The sequence below is a fragment of the Phyllobates terribilis genome, unplaced genomic scaffold (genome assembly GCF_046119375.1).
Source record: "Phyllobates terribilis strain yellow unplaced genomic scaffold, ASM4611937v1 Scaffold_3__8_contigs__length_932513732, whole genome shotgun sequence".
In the NCBI taxonomy this organism is placed as follows: Eukaryota; Metazoa; Chordata; class Amphibia; order Anura; family Dendrobatidae; genus Phyllobates; species Phyllobates terribilis.
This window is the reverse complement of record NW_027362763.1, coordinates 187,689,855-187,711,767: the sequence shown is the minus strand read 5'-3', so window position 1 is coordinate 187,711,767 and position 21,913 is coordinate 187,689,855. Positions and strand designations below refer to the sequence as shown.

The following is a 21,913-nucleotide window of genomic DNA, read 5'->3' as shown; positions in this document are numbered from 1 at the left end:
AAAAAAAATGTATTAATATTTCATAATTGAACTATCATATGAATTTTATAAATGTTACTCAAATATATATGTTCTATCAAACTATGAACAACAGTGATAAGCAGTTCTGCTGGAGATAGACATTTCTTACTTCTTGTGTGTCACTGTTCTCCACTGCCCTTATCTAATCTTATACTTGGTTAACCTCATGCTGCCCCAACCCCCCTACTTACAATGTATGAAACTGAAAGTGAAAATGTGTTGCAAATTCTTAGTAGTAAGGCTCCTCCTCTAGACTAGATGTTTACTAGGTGTGCGTCTTCCAAGCATCTCACAGCTGCTACTCAGAAGAGGAAGACTGTAAGAAGTATTATCCTTTCAACAAACTTTGCATCAGTTAACTGTGAGTACATGAGGAATAACAGTATTACTGACCACTATATCAGTTGTACGACCTGGCAATAATTTTGTACAATTGTTTTTAGGAAAAACAATTGTCATTTGGATTGTGAATGTAGAATTAAAAACCTGAGAATGTCAAAGAAGCGTCACATTAAATCAGCTGTATTTGAACATTTCACCATCACTCAAGATAGAAAACATTATGTCTGTCAGTGTATGACAAATGATCCAGACGAAAAAAATGCTGTGAAGCAAAGATCAGTGCATATTCAGGGAAAGATAAAAATGTTCCTACCAGAGCTTCTAATCTAAAGAGACATTTACAGCGCTTTCATCCAGAAGTACTGAAAGCAGTGGATGAGAAAGATTGCATCCAAACCAATGAACCAGTGCCCAGCTCTTCCAGCCAAACAAAGGAGCAGAGAACTTTGCAGCCATCAGTTGCAAGATATTTTGTCAGTGACAAAGTTACTGTGACAATGACAGTAGATACATTTAAAAAACAGATCATAGAGCTTGTTGTAAAGGATAGTGTGCCTATTTCATTGCCTATTTCATTATTTTCACGACCAGCTTTTATGTGTCTGAATGGGGAAATGGCCCGCAAGCTTGGTGTTTCTCTGGAGAGAGAGAGTATTAGAAAATTAGTAATCGAAGAAGCTTTTAAACAAAAGGAAGAACTTTAAAAAACTCTCAAGGGACACTTTCTGTTTCTTAAAATGGAAGCCTGCACACGTCACAGAGTGAACTATTTTGCCATCAATGTCCGATTTGTTTGTGACAAAAATGAAATAGTTACCAAGACATTGGCAGTAAAAGACACCAAAGCTCATCACACCAGTGAGTTTCTCCAGGTCTTGGTGGAAAAGGTTCTGCAAGACTATGAACTTAAAAAAGAGCAAGTTCTTTCTGTCGTAACTGACAATGCTTCAAATATGATAAGTACTATTAAGCTAATGAATGAGAGTAATGATGGTGACCAGCAGCTAGAAGAACATTCTGGGTCCACAGACACAGAAATGTTTGAAATAGAGGAACACAGTATTGTAACTGAGGAGCAAACTGAAGTTGCTTCAGATGAACAGCAACATCATAGTTTAGATGATCTTGTTGAAACTGTGTCAATACGTTCTTTCATTCATCACATGCGCGGTGTTGTGCATACGCTACAGCTGGCTATAAGAGACAGTCTGCAAGAAGGACATGCTGCTGCACTGATTGGCAAGGTGAGAAAATTGGCTACTGTTGCCAGAACCCCTAAAGTTGACTCAATATTGAAGAGACGTGCTGGAAAAGGGGCAATTATTGATCAAGCCACACGATGGGGCAGTACTTACTTAATGATTCAGCGCTTGGTTGAACTGAAAACCTTTCTTGTAGACATGGCTAACCCTCAACTGACGCTAAATGAAAGTCAGTGGAATCAGGTGGCTGAGCTGGAAAAATTGCTAGAGCACCCATTTACAGTGACTAAAAAATTACAAGCAGAGGACTTAACTCCAGGTATTTTCTTAAAGGAGTGGAAGAACCTGATGTTTCGCCTGTCCCAAAGAGGAGGGTTAATTGCAAGTGGCATTGCTACATCAATGAAGGAGAGAGGAGCTACTATTACAAAATGACATTCTTTTGGCAGCTGTTTATGTAGACCCAATGCATCGGATTCTTCTAGATGATCAACAGCTAACTAAAGGAAAAGAAGCTCTGTTTGAAATAGCAGTAAGGATGAAAGGGTTGCAGAACAGTCAGGAGGAACAAGAAGAATTTGGTCGTCCTGCCACATCTTCACCCTCATCATCAACTGATGAAGAATTTAATTTCGAAAAATATTTGGATCACAACGACCGTGCAAAGCGTTCCCGCATAGAAGAAGAGTCATCCCCATCAAAGAACACAGCCAGTACATTTCAGCAGAATTTTTCATGTGCACTAGAAGAAATTGAGAAATTTGATCGTTCATCAAAAATAACAGTGCAACAAGCGATTCCACTGTATCCTGACTTTGTCAGAGATGTTGCCCGAGTGGTTACTGCTTTGCCACCAACCCAAGTTAGTATAGAGAGGTTGTTCTCTGCTCTCAAAATAATTAGATCAGATTTGAGGGCATCCATGAAGGAGGATCTGACAGAGGCAATACTTTTTCTGAGGACAAATTTATAGATTTCTTCTTATTAACTGCATAACAGTGTTTATTGCATATTTACTTACAAGAGTTTAGAAAAGTTTATAAAAGTTATTTGCTATATTCTAATTGTATTCTAATAAATATAGCTTTTGCTCTAAGTGGTCTGATTACTTATATGATGGTGAGAAACTGAATAAGCACGATGTTAATATTTTACAACAGTAAATTTATTGTTACGAATTGGCCATTTATGAAGGAGTCGGAGTCGGAACCTGATAAAATCCAGGAGTCGAAGTCGCAACTGTGGCTTACCGACTCCACAGCCCTGGCGGGTCCGCATGTGGACTTTCCCCAAAGACCTAATCTCTATGAAGGAAAGTCTGCATGTGAAAAAAATATGACGCCGCTCATTTGCATAGCGCGGCTATTCCGCAGAGTAGTGGCCGCAGGCGGCTCCTGACCGCGTGCACATACCCTAACGGAGCAGTTCCAACCATTGTCCACACCTAGAACAGCTGATCAGCAGGAGGCTGGGTGTCGTACCTCCCACCCCCGATCACACATTGGTGACCTATCCTATGAATAGGCCATCAGTGTTAAAGTCCAAGATTGCCCCTTTAAAATACTGTTTTCGTCATGTAAAAAAAAAAAAAAAAAAAAAACACCAAGAAGAATCATCACAGAACTGTTTTCACCCACAATCTGCACAAATACACCGAGAAACAAGAAAACTAAAAAAAAACGACTCTGCCATATCACTTCAGTCAGGATGATAGAGCCATGTTCACATTACACACACTTCCCATATGTGCTCCTGTCTACCACTGCTGCCTGCAGAGCCGTGCAGCATGTGACCCGCAGGCCCTGCTCCCCCATCGTCCTCATAATACCAATAATTATCACCCACCAACGTCTCCTGCAGCCACTTCCGCGTTCCACAAGGGGACCTCCTGAGGACCCGTCATAGCCGTACACTACAGTGCCTGTACGAAATAAACCTGCAGTAATCACTAACACATCTTTGTAACGCCGCCCTGAAGTCTCATCATCTACTCTACACTACTAAGAAGTCATTACGGTTCTTGTTTCCGATCGTCAGACTTGTGTTATCTCCAGCAGGCAGCTGGGGCAGCCTCAGTGAGGGGCTTGGCGGTTGGTTGCCCCGGTAACGCCTTCTCGCCAGGTTCCAGGTGAGTGATACAAGGTTTCGGTTTAGAACGAGGTTATATGACACATAAGAATATAAATGGCGGCGGCCTGTGATGGCCCACAACAGCTGGAGCAGCATAGACCGCAGCGAGCCGTGTCCATGGCGGCCGCAGACTGCTGGGACTTGTAGTTCTCTGACACTTCACTTTTTTTTCTTCCTGACTGGTCACAGACTCCTTTACATGGGATGTCTGAGGCTACATTCTGTATTTTGCAATGTTTTCTGTGAATTGATGTACCCTGACTTTATGGCACGTACAGAATGGGGGAGGGTACGTTATACCCCCAGTCAACCACCCCAATAATACCACCAGTCACACACCTCAATAATCCCAGCAGTCATCTACCCCAATAATCCCAGCAGTCACACACCTCAATAATCCCAGCAGTCATCTACCCCAATAATCCCAGCAGTCACACACCTCAATAATCCCAGCAGTCATCTACCCCAATAATCCCAGCAGTCATCTACCTCAATAATCCCAGCAGTCCCCCACCTCAATAATCCCAGCAGTCACCCACCCTAATAATGCCAGCAGTCCTCTACCTCAATAATCTCAGCAGTCATCTACCTCAATAATCCCAGCAGTCCCCCACCTCAATAATCCCAGCAGTCCCCCACCCTAATAATGCCAGCAGTCATCTACCTCAATAATCCCACCAGTCATCTACCCCAATAATCCCAGCAGTCACCCACCCTAATAATACCACCTGTCACACACCTCAATAATCCCAGCAGTCATCTACCCCAATAATCCCAGCAGTCACCCACCCTAATAATACCACCAGTCACACACCTCAATAATCCCACCAGTCATCTACCCCAATAATCCCAGCAGTCACCCTCCCCAATAATCCCACCAACAATGATGTCGAAACACTCTGCCACTAGTCCGTCTGTATTACCACACAGCACAGTTGACTGAACCCGACAGATTGCGGCACCTAACATGGCAGCAGCTAGCCCTCCACCTAAACCAGTGGTGGGCGCACAACTCCACCGACTCCTACTGGTCCCCCCGTATCCCATAGGAATGCTTAAAATAGCTGAGCTGCTCCCGGGCTCCAGAGATCTATTCTTGGGATTGTGGTTGAATCCCCAGTGATCAGTAAACTATCTCCCCCTATGGGATACGTGACAACATTTTGCGATTAACCCTATAAATGGGTTGTCCAGACTTGTGAATCCTCACATCGTGCACACAGTGAGGATTCTCCGGCAGCGGGCGTATGACTGTAAGTATGTGATTTGCTTACATGTGGTCATGTGCTGACTAGACGTGCACGGCCTCATTAGTTGCAAGCGAATTGAGCAAGGGCGGACAAGCCTAGTCGGAAGTACGCAAACCGCATACTTGTGGTCAAATGCCCGCCTGTTCCCGGTGCCGCCAAATTTTCACAGAACGTAGTGCGCGTAATGTGAGGATTGACAAGTCTGCAGTCACATGGTGACTGCAGACTTGTACCCTAAGGCCAGACAACACCTTTAAACTCATCCCAGCAGTAAAACGACATTCACACATCCATGTGACTGTTACCATCCAAGAGATAAAGCAATTTTTTTCTCAGCTGTTTTCTTAGTTGGTCCCTTTTTTTTCTCTTCCATTTTTTCTCACTGAACAGGTGCGATTGCTTCCAAGACAATAAGAAAACTGTGGGAAGTTCACATGTTTTTATTCGAGGAGATCCAAGAGACACAGATGCAAAATGGAAGCTTGGGGTTCATATTTGTGTCTCACGGATCCCCGGAGACTTGAATGGAAATAGGATCTGCTCTGGGTCACACAGATCTCACTCTCGGATCCCTGATTTTATCGGATCTGTGAACTCTTCCATTGTACTTTATGGGTCTGAGTGCTGTCTGAGAAAATCAGACAGCACTTGGACTGGCCCACAGGAGAACAGGAGAATCCTCCGGTGGGCCACCACCCTCTTATATGAGCAGTACTTGGCACAATATACCTGAATCACTATGTACAGACAATGGCAGCATCTTATTAATTTACAATCTACCCAGTTCATTGTTATATAAATTTGTGATTGAGGATAATGTCACATTTGCATGTAGCTGAAAAGTGGGGCCCTGGAGTTGGTTACTGGTGGGCCCTTGGCATCTCAGTCTGACACTGAACGTGTCCCACAGATGTGTGAATGTAGCCCTATATTCCTATGGCCCATGCTTACTGCCTCCTTGTGTGTGACATCTGGCAGCACGTTATGCCAATAATCTGACGCTTCTCTTAGTCACTGCACGCTCTCCAGACACTTTTTAGAATTATCAGAAAATTTGGAAGGTTTGACATAAAGGGATTCTGTCAGCATAAAGTGACTGTTCAAACCAAGAACAGGCGCTCAGTGCACCCTTGATGTGGCCAAACAGTTCAGAGCACCTTCCCACCTCCTTGTTTTTCATCTATCTCCTCCCTCCACCTCCTTGATTGACTGCTCTGGCTTTATATAGGAAGACAGAGAGAGATTGAATACGAGTATGTAGGAGGGTGCACTGAGCTGCTTGGCCACACCAAGGGTGCACATAATAATGGAAAAAAATCATTGATGAGGTGACCAGGACCTTTTTCTAGGAGGTTCACTATCTGTCTAAAACCTTCTTGCAGGAATCTGTAAAAATAATGATTGTTCTTTGTGTTTTTGTTCTTTATCTTCTAGGTGGTAACACGTTGGTGATTTCTTTTTCTAAATGGATAATATGAGTTACACGGCTAAAAAATGTGGCGTACGGTTTCAGCCACCGGCCATTATCTTAGTATATGAGAAGACTGAAGGGAAATCCAGACAACGCATTATGCCCATCAGGAACTTCTCCAAATTCTCTGGTGAGATTATGTAGATACTTTTCATTGTGATCGGAATGACATTCAGCCCTGACAACCTTTACCTCCTGTGATCACACCAATGGCTGCAATGCCAGACGTAGTCATATCGCAGTAAAGCCGGCTTGACGCGTCTGTCTAATGCGAGTACAGACTGTAATGTACGGACCGGTAGTGGCTCTCTGGACCTGAATCAGAAGCCTCATATGAGGTCAGGAGACCTGGGCCAGAACATACATCATGGTCCAACCCTCTAACTTTCACACCACCATTCCCCTTCAGTGACAATATGGGTTATAAACAGTAGTCTAGGACTGTGCTGATGGCTGCTATTTTTGACCAGTCTATACAAATGAAGAAGATGGACGCTGCCATTGACATCACTCACTAGGATCTTCGAACCTGCAGGAGAAAATATAGCAATACCAAAAGTCTGGAAAGTTGCTTTAATTGCCAAAAGTCACCGTCTCTTTAAATCTTTGACAGTGCACTGATTTTCCCATTTTTTATTATAGTCTCTGGGTGTTAGGTGTTACCTTTATTAATTTACCTGTAGGTGGCACTAGAGACAGTTTTTTGTTTTTTTTTCTTTTCGGATTGCCTAAATTTTACATTTGAGACCGTTTTCTTGCCTTTCATCTGCCTAGAGGTGGCAGTAAAGGGCTTTTTCTGTTTCATCAAAGAGCTACAGGTATTTGCGCTATTAGGCTATGTTCACACACGTTGTGCTTTGCTGCCTATTTTTCAGCAGATTTTTATGCAAATTTTCAGCTGTGTTTTGCAGTACGAGCAAAGTCTATGAGATACCAGAATTCTCTGTTCACACGTTGCTTTTTGTTTACTGCGTATTTTCTGCCTTGCTTGCGTTTTTGGATAATAGAGCGTGTCACTTCTTTCAGCGTTTCTGCAGCAGAAAACCCACCTGCGTTTTTGCTGTGTGTTTGCTGCCTTTTTTCACACATAGGAAGTAATGGGTGGTCAAAAAAAAAAGCAGCAAAAAACGCAACAAAACCTTCGTTTTTTACGCAGCTGTTTTCCTACCAGAGAAAAGTTACCAGCAGATTTGCAGCAGAAAAAAATAGCCTTAGGGTTCGCTCATATCTGCGCATATAAAAGCGCTCAGTTTCTCAGAAAAGTTGGTGAGTGCTATGGGAGTGTACTTTTTTTTTTCTCGCCTTGCATCTGTATAAACCGAAAAAAACTGACCGGCACATCCAAAACAAGAAATAGGTGTGTACAGGTGCTTACTAGGAGCAGCTACCTCCATATACAAATAAAATACAAATTTCATCTATTTCATGTTCACATACTTAACGTTGCAGTGTGCTGCCTTGCATCTCTATGACCTCCGTATGCAATGCATTTTTAACATCATCTTTTTAAATACTATAATATTACTTGATGTACATTAAATCTAGTTAATAAAGCAATTTTATATAAACATATAGATAGATGATAAAAAATAGATATATAATAGATAATAAATAGATAGTTATTATATACAGTACAGACCAAAAGTTTGGACACACCTTCTCATTTAAAGATTTTTCTGTATTTTCATGACTATGAACATTGTACATTCACACTGGAGGCATCAAAACTATGAATTAACACATGTGGAATTATATACGTGAAACAACTGAAAATATGTCTTATATTCTAGGTTCTTCACAGTAGCCACCTTTTGCTTTGATGACTGCTTTGCACGCTCTTGGCATTCTCTTGATGAGCTTCAAGAGGTAGTCACCGGAAATGGTTTTCACTTCACATGTGTGCCCTGTCTGGTTTAATAAGTGGGATTTCTTGCCTTATAAATGGGGTTGGGACCATCAGTTGTGTTGTGCAGAAGTCTGGTGGATACACAGCTGATAGTCCTACTGAATAGACTGTTAGAATTTGTATTATGGCAAGAAAAAAGCAGCTAAGTAAAGAAAAATGAGTGGCCATCATTACTTTAAGAAATGAAGGTCAGTCAGTCCGAAAAAGTGGAAAAACTTTGAAAGTGTCCCCAAGTGCAGTTGCAAAAACCATCAAGCGATACAAAGAAACTGTCTCACATGAGGACCGCCCCAGGAAAGGAAGACCAAGAGTCACCTCTGCTTCTGAGGATCAGTTTATCCGAGTCACCAGCCTCAGAAATCGCAGGTTAACAACAGCTCAGATTAGAGACCAGGTCAATGCCACACAGAGTTCTAGCAGCAGACACATCTCTTCAACAACTGTTAAGAGGAGACTTTGTGCAGCAGGCCTTCATGGTAAAATAGCTGCTAGGAAACCACTGCTAAGGTCAGGCAACAAGCAGAAGAGACTTGTTTGGGCTAAAGAACACAAGGAATGGACATTAGACCAGTGGAAATCTGTGCTTTGGTCTGATGAGTCCAAATTTGAGATCTTTGGTTCCAACCACCGTGTCTTTGTGCGACGCAGAAAAGGTGAACGGATGGACTCTACATGCCTGGTTCCCACCGTGAAGCATGGAGGAGGAGGTGTGATGGTGTGGGGGTGCTTTGCTGGTGACACTGTTGGGGATTTATTCAAAATTGAAGGCATACTGAACCAGCATGGCTACCACAGCATCTTGCAGCGGCATGCTATTCCATCCAGTTTGCGTTTAGTTGGACAATCATTTATTTTTCAACAGGACAATGACCCCAAACACACCTCCAGGCTGTGTAAGGGCTATTTGACCAAGAGGGAGAGTGATGGGGTGCTACGCCAGATGACCTGGCCTCCACAGTCACTAGACCTGAACCCAATCAAGATGGTTTGGGGTGAGCTGGACCGCAGAGTGAAGGCAAAAGGGCCAACAAGTGCTAAGCATCTCTGGGAACTCCTTCAAGATTGTTGGAAGACCATTTCCGGTGACTACCTCTTGAAGCTCATCAAGAGAATGCCAAGAGTGTGCAAAGCAGTCATCAAAGCAAAAGGTGGCTACTTTGAAGAACCTAGAATATAAGACATATTTTCAGTTGTTTCACACTTTTTTGTTAAGTATATAATCCCACATGTGTTAATTCATAGTTTTGATGCCTTCAGTGTGAATGTACAATTTTCATAGTCATGAAAATACAGAAAAATCTTTAAATGAGAAGGTGTGTCCAAACTTTTGGTCTGTACTGTATATAGATAGAATAGATAGATGTCCTGTAGATTATAATTTCACAAGCCCCCTACATATAATAAACTTGCACTCTTTAGTGCCTTTCATGTGGCACTAAAATGTATTTAGCCTGATTTAACCTAATAAATAAATCATTTGAAAAAACAACGTGGGTCCCCCTTCTTTTTGATAACCAGCAAAAGTAAAGCAGACAGCTGCGGGTTTATATTATCAGGCTGGGAAGGTCCCTGGTTATTGGACCCTTCCCAGCCTTAAAATACAAGCCATCAGCCGCCCCAGAATTGGCGCATCACATTAGATGCGCCAATACTGGCGCTTCACCTTGGCTCTTCCTGATTGCCAACGCACCAGGGCAATCGGGGTAATGGTACTTGTGGTTGATGTCAGCTGTGCATTGTCCCAAAACACTGCTGGCATCAAGCGTTGGTGTTAGTACTGGAGAGGCGTCTATCAGACATCCCCATTACTAACCCAGTAAGTAAAAAGAAAAAAAAAACACAGACACAAAAATATATATATATATATATATATATTTTTTTTTTTAAATCCCCCCAACTTTTTCCCTGGTTCACCAATTTATTTAAAAAAAAAAAATGCAGGTCCACCGTAATCCAGGGAATCCAACACAGTTCACAAATGGAAACCTGAAAGCCATAAAAAGAGAGAAATAAAGACTACACACTGTCCTTCGTTCCCCAATTTATTATAAAAAACAAGGTCCCACGCAGCTCCGACGTGGTCCACGCTTCCCACAACGTTCCTCGATTCCGACGATCAAAGCCTAAGGAGACTCGTTCTGAGGCTCCATAGGCTTTGAGCAGCAGCCACTCTCCGACAACCCGGCGACTGTGATGAGCGGTGACGACAGTAATGTTACTGATGTCACCGCTCATCTTAAGCGCCGAGTCTCTCTGGAGCTGGGAGTGGCTGCTGCTCAATGCCTATGGACTTGCATTTGTGAGTCTTGGACATTTTTGCAGCCATACCCAGCATGCTGCGATTTATTTATTTTTTTCCTGAGCTCAATTCCAGCTGAGGAAAAATTCACAGATGATCATTGCCTCATTGAATGCGATTTTATTTTTTTTATCACATTGCATTCGACATATTTATACACAAGTGTGAGCGAACATTTAAAGGGAATCTGTCAGTAGCATCAACCCTCCTAAGCTGTCTATATGGGCCTGTAGGACATAGGAAGCTGAATAAAATGATACCTTGATATCTGCGATCTGTAATCTTATTCCAGAGAAATCAATGTCTTTTTTGTATGTAAATGAGCTGTTCAGGACTATGGGCCGGACACTGATCTGCATGAGAATCTGCCTCCAAAGCTTATTATAAAGCTTTGGAGGCAGAACTTTGGCTATGTTGACACTGAGGTTTTTTTGATGAGTTGACAAACCACGAGTTTTCAAGCAGAAACCACTTTAGGAAAATCCTTTTTGGGGGAGGTTTTGGAGGAGTTTTTCTTTTCCTGAAGTAGTTTGGAAGAGTATTGGAAGCGTTTTTTTTTTTCTGAATAGTTTTTGCAGCCTTTTTTTTTTTTTTGGACAATGTCTTGTTTGGGGAAGTTTTCTTGTGCAAGAAGAAGTGAAAGCACTTTTGTTTTTTAACTTAGGAGTTTTTCACAACCTTTTTTTAAAAATAAAAAGTTCCAAAAACTCCACATGAACAGAAAATGAATTGGAAGAGTTTTACTAGTGCTTTTTAAGCAGTTCTTATGGAGAATTTTGGAGAGTTTTTGCTAAAAAAAAAACAACTCAGTGTGACCATACCCTTACACTCTAATTAGTAGGAGCTCACTGATGGATTCTTACTTAACTCATTCTGCAGCTAACAATAGACAGCGCAGTGCGAAGACCATAGAAGGCAAATCGTGGAGAACTTTTAAAGAAACCCAACTGCAATTGCAAAATGCATGCATTTATAGGGAATCTCTCACCCCCTGGCACTTATCTGACCTCTAATATGGGCATACAGGTGATAGAAATGTAAATCTATACATACCTCATTTTAGAGGTCTTGGTGCTGTGAAATGTCTTTTTATTCATACAAGTTTCTGATGCGTTCCCCTCCTGGGGCCTGCAAGAAATCTCCGCCTCCTGTGTGAATTATAATGTTTCCCCCCTCTTCTGCATGTCACAATGCCCTGTGATGTGCAGTTGCAGCCGCTAGATACAGGCACTGTGACATGCAGGGGAGGGGGGAAACATTGCAATTCACACAGTAGATGGGGATTTCCTCCAGTCCCGGGGCCTGCAAGCATCAGAAACTTGTAGGAATAAAAGACATTTCACAGGAGCAAGACCTCTAATATGAGGCATACAGCTATGAATAGATTTACATTTCTATCACCTGTATGCCCATATTAGAGGTCAGATAAGTGCCAGAGGGTGACAGATTCCCTTTAAGTGAAAAATATTTTTTTACCACCCTAGGGGTTCCATACAAAATAAAGCTGTGAATAAAGAAAGAGTTTACTGGGACAGCTCCCCACCGAGCAGGTCTCGTCCTATTTTTGTTGTGTGTGGAACCGCTCAGATGATTTTTTTTCTCGTTCTTAGCTCATTTTTAAATTTTGTGTTCTTTGAAATGCTGCAGAGAGTAAAATACATGTCTGTCCTGATTTCATGTTGCGCTTAGTTCAGCCGGAATAAATTTCCTGATGGTTTCCCTTTGCTACATCTGTGCTACACACTCTAGAACAGGGATGCACAACACTTTTCAGTACAAGGGCCACAATGCCTTACTGAACTAATGTCAAGGACCACAATTTTTTTTTAAAGGGGTAGTTACATGAATACATCACCAAAAACCACCATCAATGCAAGAGTACATCACTGGAATCAAATTCTGAATTTTGAGAAGGATTTGGAGAGTTTCTGTTCTAAAAAAATCACTGTGAACACACGCTAACTTAAACTGAGTTTTTTGGAGCAGAAACTCAACAAATCCTCCCCATAATATAAAATCTCTAGATTTTGTACATTTTTAAGTTCCAGCATAGCCATGAAACCCGTTATGGATTGCTACATTTGTACAAGATCAGAACCACTGTCAGCAATTGATTGCAGTACCAATACCATCATCAGTACATGAATTCAGCACCAGAACTACCATCAGTAAATGAATTCAGCACTAGAACCACCGTCAGTACATGAATGCAGCGCCAGAACCACCGTCAGTACAAGGAATTCAGCACTAGAACCACCGTCAGTACATGAATGCAGCGCCAGAACCACCGTCGGTACATGAATGCAGCGCCAGAACCACTGTCACACTGTCAGTACATGAATGCGGTGCCAGAACCACCGTCAGTACATGAATGCGGTGCCAGAAGCACCATCAATACATGTTCTCCACACTGCCCCTCTATAAAATACCTCCCTCCACACACTGCCCATCTGTATAATATGTTGTTGGTTTTCTGTACCCATAGATTGCAGCCGAGCAGCGGAGCAACTTAAGAACAATCCCCGGCACAGGGAATACTTAGAAGGTGTATCCTTGAAGCAGATGGAAAGATTATATAAGTTACTCAAGGCACATCTGAAAGGCGAGAGTCTAGACGTTAGCCTTGATGTCATCCGCAGGGAAGAAACTATAGATCCAGATGAAGATCTTAACAAACTGGATGACAGGGAGCTTGCCAAGAGAAAGAGCATCATGGATGAACTCTTTGAAAAGAACAGAAAGAAGAAAGATGACCCGGACTTTGAGTACAATGTAGAGGTGGATTTTCCTCAGGATGCTGTTGTGGAAAGCTGTGGTTGGGATGAGGAATCTGAGATCGGCCTCTGACCACAGGACTGATGTGGAAAGTGACACTTACAATTCTTTGCCTTGGAAAAGAATTCAAATTTTATAGGGTATTACACTACAGAGTTTATTCCCAATAATCCAGCCTTCAGAGCTGAAATCTCACAGCATTCTTTGTTTCAGTGCCTGCACTTTGTAGGAAATGTAATCGAATCAAAACCTAACTGGCCCACCGAGTCCCAACTAAACAGATCAGGGGTCTGTCTCTCAGCAAGCTGGCTACTTTCAATGGCAACCAGCCGAATCGGACTGGGTGGCTCAGGAACATCCTAACATGGGCTTGTGCACACAATTTCTTGTTTAGGCAGATTGCACCTGAAAAAAGCACTGCATAAAGTGATCATGTCACACAGCAATGGAAAAAGAACATTGCTGTGCACGTTCCATGTTACGTTCACGTCTTTTAACCGATTCAGGGTTCGGAAGCAGTTAAAAGAAGTGACATGTTCATTCTTTGGACAGTTTCATTTGGAACCCGCCCGCCCGCCCTAAATACTGAAAAGTATAGAGCAAAGATGCCTGCGGCAGAACCGCCATATAAAATCAAGTGAAATGATGCTGGCAAAGATGTTTAAGGAAAACTATCACTGCATACATGAATGCATACATTTTTAAATAGATTAGACTTGATGAAGCTGATGGGTTTATTTTCAAAAAGTTTCCCTGCATAATACTAAAATGAGCATACTTTGCCATTCTGACATGGATTTTCAAAGTAAATTCAACAGCCTTAAAAGGGTTGTCCAGCCTAAAACTACGAACCTGCAGTCACTCTATATGACTGCAAACTTGTAAATCCTCACATAGTGTGGACTGCCTTATGTGAGGATTCGTCTGTGTCAGCACCAGGAATGGCAGTCACATGGCCGCAAATATGCGATATGCATGCTCCCGGCCACAATCGGACTAGACTGTTTCCGGCCTTGCGCAATACACTTGCATTGAGCGTGCCATAAACAGTCTAGTCGGATTGTGGCTGGGAGTATGCATATTCCTTGCTTGCGGCCATGTGACCGCCATTCCTGACGCTGACACCGGCGAATCCTCACACCGTAGAGTGCGCGCTATGTGAGGATTCACAAGTCTGCGGACTTGTCATTTTAGACCGGACAACCCCTTTAACTGGTCTAAAAGATCTGTTTAAAATGTGTGCAGTTTATATTGTGAAATCCGGTGCCAAATCAGTGTTAATACTAATATAATAATATTTTTTATTTATATAGCACCAACAAATTCAGCAGCGCTTAACAATAAAGTAGGGACATCTACAGGCAATAAAAACAATACAATGTAACACATTGAGGGCCCTGCTCACAAGCTTACAATCTATAAGGAGACGGACTGTCCTATTTGGTAACAGTTGCGCACCTCATTGTGTAAAGCATGCCCTAGGAAGGGTACGTCCACAGGCGCCATTTTTACTGTGCTGTTTCCATAATCTTTTATTTTAGTGTTATTTATACAAAAACACTACAGCAAAAAGTTTGTAAAAACAAACACAGAATAATTTGCAATTATGATCTCAACTTTAAAGGGTTATTCCTTTAAAAAAAATATATATATATTTTGCCATTACATATGTGTTCAGTAGAGGTGTGATTGCTGGGAACCCCACCCATCCTTCTCAGTTTATTATTATTAATTTATATAGCGCCATTGATTCCATGGCGCTGTACATAAGTTTATCTACCGTGCAGGGACCTGCAGCACCACTACATTAAAGTAAAGTAGCAACGCTGCTTCTTTAACCCCTTCACGCCATGGCCATTTTCTGTTTTGTTTTTTTGTTGATTTTTTTTTTTTGCCTTTTCCATAACTTTTTTATTTTTCCATCTATATATAGCCGTATGAGGTCTTTTTTTTTTGCTGGATGAGTTGTACTTTTGAATGACACCATTCATTTTGCCATACTGCAGATCGGGAAAAGAATTCTAACTGCAGTGAAATTGTAAAAAATAGTGCAATGCTACAATTGTTCTTCTTATTTACCATGTTCACTATACGGTAAAACTGACCAATTTATTTTTTATTTTAGTGGTGAAAAAAATGTTGAAATTTGTATGAAAAAAAGTTTTTGCTCGTTGCCATTTTCCGAGACCGGTAGCGTTTTCATTTTTCAAGTTATGGGGCTGTGTGAGGGCTTATTTTTTGCATCCCGAGCTGACGTTTTTTTTACTGATACTATTTTGGGGTAGATACGATGTTTTGATCGCCTCTTATTGCATTTTATTGAAATGTTGCGACAGCCAAAAAAAAAAACCCCATAGTTCTGGCTTTTCGATTCCTTCTTGTTGTTACGCCGTTTACTAATCAGATTGATTGTTTTATATTTTGATAGATCTGACATTTTTGAACGTGGCGATACCAAAAATGTGTATTTTTTATTGTTAATTGTTTTATTTTCAGTAGGGCAAAAGGGGGGTGATTTGAACGTTTGTTTTTTTTTGTTTGTTTTTTTCATATTTTTAAAAACTGTTTTATTCACACTTTATCGGCTTCCATAACCTCCTTAGGAGACTTGAAGCTGCGATTATCAAATTGCTTGTGCTATACGTAGCAGAACTTCAGTACTGGTATGTATAGCAAAAATCACGATCGCCTATGAACGCCAGCCACAAGCCGGCGTTCACAGGAGATTCACAATGACAGGCGTGGGGGTCTTCTGCAACCCATCAGCGCCCCCCGATCACGTGACCGAGGCGCCGTTGGGCATGATTTGTGATGCGCTTCCAGCTGGCGCATGTTAAATCTCACTGTCGGAGATTGACAGCGGGATTTAACTGGTTAACAGCCACGGGTGGAGCTCCGATCCACCCTCGGCTGTTAAAGGCACATGACAGCTGATTAGATCAGCTGTCATGTGCAGGGAAATATGCAGGCTCATCGCCGGAGCCGCATCAAAATCGGGACACGACATTTGACGTAAATGTATGTCATATGTCTTGAAAGGGTTAAAAAGGAGCTGTGACTTGCTCCAAAAAATTGGTCACTAAAGGGACTCTGTCAGCACAGAATGACTGTTTAAACCAAGTACTGTTGTGTGGTGCTTCTCAGCAGGGCCTAACATTTACATACACCTTCCCACCTGCTTGGTTTCCATCTATCTCCATCCTTCTCTGCCTCTATGAAGCCTGAGCTGTCTATCAGAGGAGGATGGAGATTGAGGGAAAACAAGCAGGTGGGAAGGTGGATATAAATGATTGGCCCCGCCATCGCCATTATGCACTGAGTACCTGTGCTTGGTTTGAACAGTCATTCTGTGCTGACACAGTTCCTTTTAAACTGTTCTCTTCATTAATATGAGAGGAAGTTGTCTCGGCCCCTCTCCTATTTATCAGTCCTATAGTCTGGCCTTTCTCAGCTGCTCATTCTGTCACTACTATGAAGCTAATTTCTGTACATCATTTCTTTTATGATAACAGAAGGGATGAAAGAGTGATACGTCTGCTACATAGAAAATCTACTCTCATAAATGATAAGGCTTAAAGGGAATCTGACCTCACCAAAAGCATTATTTAACTGCAGATATAGGGTTAATCTGCAGGTGGATAGAATAACAAACCTCTGTAGCCGGATGACTTGGAGCTTGGCTACACAGAGAAAACAAGGTTTTAATCACGGTGCAATCTTTATGTAACTCTCCGAGTCCTGGGGCGATGCAGGGCAGAGATTACGACACCGCGCGGTATAGCGGGAGTGCGGCTGTAATCACACCCTGACACTTTGAGTGACAGCTCGCTATATACATGCACACACACACACTGCAGGCAGGCTGTCACTCAGTGTCGGGGCGTGATTACAGCTGCACCCCCAGTATACTGAGCGGTGACGTTATCACTCCCTCACTGACCCGGTCCGGCAGGAAAAAACTTTACACCATGATTAAAACTTCATTCTCTCTGTGAAGCCGAACTTCAAGTCAGCCAGCTACACAGGGTTGTAACTCTATTCACCTGCAGATTAACCCTATATCTGCTGTGGAACAGCATTTCTGGTGATGTCAGAGTCCCTTTAATTACAGTTCTGCCACTCAGGGGCGGTGGACGGCCAATCATGGATTTACAACTACTACTATACTTTACACACACCTTCCATTTCAGTGTACATGACTGCCCACGATGCTCCCAATTTATTAGCAGGCATGTACCTTCACAGCTTGTAAGGCCTCATTCAGACATCCGTGATTTTTCTCGTATGTAAAAACGCGGACCATTGCTCATCGGTATTTTGGATCCAAGTTTGATCAGTGTTTGGTCTGAGTGTGAGTTTTTATTATCAGTGTTTTATAAGGGATTTTCCAATGATGAGGAAAAAAAATGCAAAGCTTCTATTCATCCTTGTGCTGTCAGTGATTTTCAAGGATACATAGACTTGCATGGGTAATTTTGCTCCAAATCAAAAACGGACACACGGTCTGCAAAAATACCATGGACATGTGAATAGCACCATAGACTTTAAAGGGTACATGTTGTATCTGTGATAGAACACATACCTGATTCACAGACATCTGAATGAGGCCTGATACCAACTTTAGAAATGCCAGCCTCAGCAAGCTCCTTACGGTGTTCTCTTTTCTGACCTCTGCTTGCTGTTAGAAGCATTAATCACAATTAATAGCAGCATCCTTTAATATACACATTCTTTTTTGTGTGTAGAACACTATTCACATGCATAGTACTGTATTAAGGTGCGGACATTTGGTCCTCAATTAAAAAACTAGTCTTGTGAACGGCCGGTGTGAGGAGCTGCATTGGAGTCTGTGCACTTTGTGCATTCTAATCACCACATTAGATTAAGGCTCTGTTCACATCTGCACTGAAAGCTGTTTTAAAGAGGTTGTGTAATATTCCAATCCGGTGATGACGTACTCCTGCTTGATTAATAATTCAGTCTAGCATCATAATCAAGCCGCTAGCCCAAACTTTGCATATCACGCTGCTAGACCAAACTTTTCGCTCTATGACACTGCAAGCAGACTGTCACGGAGTTACCACGACAGAGAGGGGCCAGAAGACCATGGTGTCTGGTTTCACATACTCCTGCACTGGTTAGAAGTGCTTTACCATCGTATTAAACATTGCAGGTTTTTTTCCTTGTTCCTTCATTGTAAGGGTTAATCTGTTCAGTTGAAGCTCATGGATCCTTCCTACCTGGATTGTCTCAACTGTTCAGTGTTGGCTGCTCCCCTCTGCCATATATGCTTGCCTCTGGCATTGGGGATTGCCAGTGTTAGTTCTTACTGCCTGGTTATGGAGTTGGTGGTGTAGTTCGTGTTTGGAATTGGCATTTGGAGATTGTTCAGGAGATTGTTGCTTGGAGTTTTGTCTGTGTACACATCCTCTCCTATTTAGTTTCTCCATCCTTTAACTCCCCTTTGTTCCACTCTGTTTGGTGTGTGAATTTTGTATGGTTAGTAGGAGCATAGCAAGGTGCGTGAACCCGGTATCTCCACCTTCAGGAGTAATCCGGAGGACAGGGATAGACTACGGCGCCCCTAGTTTTAGGGACCTGGTTAGCTGGCATCTATTACAAAGAGCTTGTAAGCACTGCGCAAACTTAGCAACTGCTACTAGCAGTACCAGTAGCCTAGGCAACGAGCAGTAACGAACACATTTAGGGCTGGCCCACACTTGCATAAAAATCAGATGAGTGCAATCCGATAAATAGAGGGATCGCACTCAGACCAATGTTATTCAATGAGACAGTGCAGATCTGCATATTTTTTCTTAGCTGTATTCGGGGTGAGTAAAAAAAATCCAGCATGCTACGATTTGACTCCGAAATTAGATGGGTGCGAGTAAAATATTGCATGCCATACGGACCATAGAGGCATCTGATTTTTACATTCATATTACAATTCTGTAGCATGGGAAACTGTAAATGGTCCTGTAAAAGTTTAATAACCGCTGAGTAAAAATGGATTGTATGCGAATGACAAGTGAGAAAAACTCGTCCCACTCTCTTGGGTGAGAATGGGACTGATTTTTTTTTTTTACGCTCGTGTTACCCCAGCCTTATTATCACTCTGGTCTTCAGAACAGGAATACATTTTTAATAACTAGTAATTTACAAATTGATTGTTTTTACAAGTACTACAGGCAATTTTAAGATGACAACAATAACCCTTTAAAGCACCACTCCAGCGGGGTTTTTTTATTTCCGCACAGGAATAGTAGCACTAATCCATGTTCCCTGCCCCAAGTCTTATACTCACCAGCCGCCATCTTCAGATGTTCCCAGCACTGCTCTGGTCCCGCTCTGCCACCTTGTACCATCAGCTCCTGACTTTCCAGAAGCCAGAGGTAACGGTCACAAGCTCTCAGTGTAAGTCTATGAGATCCTGATTCTGGCCTCGTCTGTCATAGACTTAAATTGAGAAGTGTTTTCTGACTCGATCGGAAAACGCTGGAGTGATCCGGCCGGGCACAATCTGCAGAAGATGATCGGCGCCGATAACCGAAAAAGACAGTGGATGGTAAGTATATTACTAGGAGCAGGGAACTTACATTAGTGACACCGCTCCAGCAGTAAAATAAAAAAACACTGGAGTGGTGCTTTCAGAGCCTCTATTGCAGCCTTAGTTACTTAAGATGGTCAAAAATGAAGGACACCCCCCAGCGGAACAAAATGATGTCACTGGGGTTTATCCATGCTTTTCATAGGACGGATCAGGCTGAGCAGTGTGCTGCTCCATGTCTTGAAAGATGCAGTAAAATGAGATTTGGTTCAGACTGCAGTTACAAAAGATGGTTTTTGACTGTGAATTTCTGATGTTTTTACAAAGGAAACATGTATAATAAATGTATTTCACCTGTACAAAAATGGATCGCAAAAGCTCGGCAATTTGTGGTATAACTACATGGTCAAAAGCGTCTCATGGAAATGCAATGTTCAACCGGATATTGCATTTCCAACTCTTCCGGTAAGTCAGACACTTATGGGTTAATTGTCATCTGTGTATAAATCCTATTCAATCAATAATCAATCAAAACCTACAAAAGACAAAAATATATCTCATACCCTACCATCATTATATATAAATGTAAAGCAAAGTTGCATAATAAATATAGGGTACTTAGTGAACTATTTTTGATCAAAAAAAGTATACAAGCCGTCCCACCAGCGGCAAGGTGACCCTAAATTGGGACGGTACCTATACTGCCTATATTAAAAACCTTACTGTATATCAAAGTTGAAGTAATGCATATAAAAGGGTAGACAAATAGGACCGGGTCCCAACTCCAGACCACCTAGGCCCCTGGTAAGCTACATATATACTAATCAGCTCAACAAAGGGGATGCCACACCCTTAAATTGCACAGAATGCAAACAAGACAAAAAAACAAGCAATGTGAACTGAGGACTAAGATGGTAGACATGCAAGAAATAGGAGCATGTTCACACTAGCAAAAAGAAGCAAAACCTACAAAAGACAAAAATATATCTCATACCCTACCATCATTATATATAAATGTAAAGCAAAGTTGCATAATAAATATAGGGTACTTAGTGATCTTAGACCTCAGTTCACATTGCTTGTTTTTTTGTCTTGTTTGCATTCTGTGCAATTTAAGGGTGTGGCATCCCCTTTGTTGAGCTGATTAGTATATATGTAGCTTACCAGGGGCCTAGGTGGTCTGGAGTTGGGACCCGGTCCTATTTGTCTACCCTTTTATATGCATTACTTCAACTTTGATATACAGTAAGGTTTTTAATATAGGCAGTATAGGTACCGTCCCAATTTAGGGTCACCTTGCCGCTGGTGGGACGGCTTGTATACTTTTTTTGATCAAAAATAGTTCACTAAGTACCCTATATTTATTATGCAACTTTGCTTTACATTTATATATAATGATGGTAGGGTATGAGATATATTTTTGTCTTTTGTAGGTTTTGCTTCTTTTTGCTAGTGTGAACATGCTCCTATTTCTTGCATGTCTACCATCTTAGACCTCAGTTCACATTGCTTGGTTTTTAATCAATAATCAATGTATAAAAAATCATATTGCACTCTGACTAATTTTATTCACTGATTTTCACTGGAAATTCCATTTACATGTGGGGAGTGGTGGACGTGACATGCGCTGTGAACGTCACAAGCGCTCACTGGTCACTTCTCACTTTCCATTGGTAGATGCTTAGTTTAAAAGGGCAGTCACCCCTCACCCTGACGCCCCCGGAAGAAGCAAGAGGCGAAACGCACGTCGGGGTGGGGGGGATGCCACTCGATCCAGCTTGTCCATTCCTGCTATCACTCTTAACAGGGGTTATACTATTTTTTGGATCTTTATCTTTCAGATATGTTTGTACCTTACACTTATCAGCATGTGAATTCCAGAATTCTGTTTATGTGAATGATTTATCTTATGGGGATTGTCATTATGGCTATAATTGCTTTCTATAGGCTCATATCATTATATTAGTATT

The 21,913-nt window shown here is 41.9% G+C and overlaps 2 protein-coding genes across 2 annotated transcripts in view; one reads left to right on the top strand and one right to left on the bottom strand.

Moving 5' to 3' along the window:
* Positions 1-5,548, bottom strand: part of PIGX (phosphatidylinositol glycan anchor biosynthesis class X) — a 31,623-nt gene extending 26,075 nt beyond the window's left edge. The window contains 2 exon segments of the mRNA XM_073673489.1: positions 3,411-3,453; positions 5,508-5,548. Coding sequence (XP_073529590.1) covers positions 3,411-3,453; positions 5,508-5,548 — 84 coding nt within the window.
* Positions 3,560-20,509, top strand: CEP19 (centrosomal protein 19). The gene is made up of 3 exons (XM_073674366.1): positions 3,560-3,693; positions 6,380-6,546; positions 13,107-20,509. Exons 2-3 carry the CDS (start codon positions 6,411-6,413, stop codon positions 13,466-13,468), a joined length of 498 nt encoding a protein of 165 aa, XP_073530467.1. The 5' UTR covers positions 3,560-3,693; positions 6,380-6,410; the 3' UTR covers positions 13,469-20,509.
* The last annotated feature ends 1,404 nt before the right edge of the window (positions 20,510-21,913 follow it).